General features: G+C 59.1%; 1 protein-coding gene and 1 long non-coding RNA gene across 2 annotated transcripts in view; one reads left to right on the top strand and one right to left on the bottom strand.

Annotated features, from left to right (window-relative positions):
* ERN2 (endoplasmic reticulum to nucleus signaling 2) overlaps positions 1-1,955 on the top strand; it is a 9,737-nt gene that overhangs the window by 5,756 nt on the left and 2,026 nt on the right. The window contains exon 10 of the mRNA XM_023520086.1: positions 1,210-1,566. Coding sequence (XP_023375854.1) covers positions 1,210-1,566 — 357 coding nt within the window. The remainder of the gene's footprint in view (positions 1-1,209; positions 1,567-1,955) is intronic.
* LOC111729102 lies at positions 560-1,937 on the bottom strand. The gene is made up of 2 exons (XR_002776090.1): positions 1,871-1,937; positions 560-1,338 (listed from the first exon to the last, which is right to left on the bottom strand). It is a non-coding gene; the product is annotated as an uncharacterized LOC111729102 (long non-coding RNA).

Genomic DNA, 1,955 nt, shown 5'->3' with positions numbered 1-1,955 from the left:
AGTCCTCCCGCTGCCCTGGCCCAAGGCCTCTGCTGCCAGGCTCCAGGTCACCTGCTGTGCGAGCCTGAGTCACTCCTCCTCGCCTGTTCCTTTCTCTGTAAAGTGGGATGATTGATCCCTTAGAGCAGTGGCCTCACCCTGGCACTATTTCACCACCCAAGCAACACTGGCCTATATCTGGAGACACTTTCTGGTTGTCACGCTTGGCAGGGTGAGGTTGCTATTAACTTCTGATGGGCAGAGGCCAGGGTTGCCGCCACACATCCTGCCACACACAGGACAGGCCCCTACAACAAAGAATCACCAGGCTCAAAACGTCTGCAGCGCTGACAGTGAGAAACTCTAAGCTCAAAGTGTTTTCAGCCTTCACTGTGCTGCAGTCACCGGGGACTTACAGAGAGTCACTGCGCAGGCCCACAGCCAGTGATTCTAACCCAATGAGCTGGGCCAGGGCCTGGGGGGGACTTCGATGTGTAGCCAGGGTGGAGGGTTTGGGGCACATCAGATGAGCTAATACAGTTGAAGCACAGAGTGGAATCTGACCCCCTAGACACTTGAGTTTGGGGCCCCAGGACTATAGATTTTTTATTTTGTCAGTGTGTGGCTCGAAGCTGGTCATGGGCATGGATGAGAGTAATACAAAAGGACAGTCACTAGACAAAACCACTTGTATCTTAAAAGTCTAGAGAAAGCTAGAAGTGGCACCCTGGAGGCCCGAGGACCAAAGGCACCATTCAAAGCCTCCTGGCAGGTTTTGTTTTTTCAATTAGTGGCCAATATTTTAACTTTTGGGAAGTTGCACAAGAAAATCTGGATTTCTGGGTTCTTGGGAAATGGAACTCTGCCACCCTGAGAGAGAGTGGCCTGGAGTCAACCAGCAGAGCCAAGTGCCAGGTGCCGCCCATGCACGGACCAGTGCCAGAGCGTGTGGTCCTCACCGCCACCTCACTGCCACCTGCCTGGCTAGCTTCACTGGGGGATGTGACGCTGGGAGCCCTGAACTAGCTCAGCAGGACCAAAGATTCTGGATGAAAACCATGGGCCCCTTTCAACGGCGCAGAGGGGAGGCCATGTAGCTCGGGCCAGGGGGAGGCCTGTCAGGAAGCAGCCTTGGGCTCTGCTCCGAACCAAACCCCCACGGGAGAACTTAGCCCGGCGGACCTCCTGGAGGCAGCAACCTCCTCCTCACGCTCTTCTCCCTGGCCCCAGACGAGCGCAGTGGACGTCTTCTCCGCAGGCTGCGTGTTCTACTACGTGCTCTCCGGAGGCGGCCACCCCTTCGGAGAGAGTCTGTATCGCCAGGCCAACATCCTTGCAGGGGCTCCCTGTCTGGCCCACCTGGAGGAAGAGGCTCATGGTGAGGGGACCTGGCCTGGCAGACATGGGGGAAGCCAGGCACGAGGCCGGGCGGGCCTGAAGCCACCCTCTTTCCCTCCAGACCAGGTGGTGGCCCGGAGCCTGGTTGAGGCCATGCTGAGCCCGCTGCCACAGGCGCGCCCCTCTGCCCCCCAGATGCTGGCCCACCCCTTCTTCTGGAGCAGAGCCAAGCAGCTCCAGTTCTTCCAGGTCAGGGGGGACCATGGGACTGGCCCCAGAACGTGCCAAGTTTGGGTCCTGTGCAACTTCCCCAGGGAGAGGGGAAGCTGGGTGGAGACTTGCCTGTGCCAGGCGGCCCGGCTCCTTATCTGAGATCAGACGGAGCACGAAGCCCTCACTGGGGCTGCCTCGGCACTGTCCCAGCCCAGCTGCCTGTCCCTCTCGGCCCCCATTGCTCACGCCATGCCTGTGAGCCCACTCAAACTTGTGCAACCTCGAGCAGCGGCTTTGTGCTGGGGGCTCGGTTTGCTCATCTGTAAGGGGGTGACAGCACCTCCTTCATAGGCCAGGGAGGACTGGGCGGAATGACGCGGGGTGGGTTCCTGGCTTTGTGGCCTCTGAAGCTGGTCGTAGGCTTA

This window comes from Pteropus vampyrus, unplaced genomic scaffold, assembly GCF_000151845.1.
Source record: "Pteropus vampyrus isolate Shadow unplaced genomic scaffold, Pvam_2.0 Scaffold247, whole genome shotgun sequence".
Lineage (NCBI taxonomy): Eukaryota > Metazoa > Chordata > Mammalia > Chiroptera > Pteropodidae > Pteropus > Pteropus vampyrus.
The sequence above is the reverse complement of the archived record's forward strand: the minus strand, read 5'-3'. Positions and strand labels throughout refer to the sequence as shown.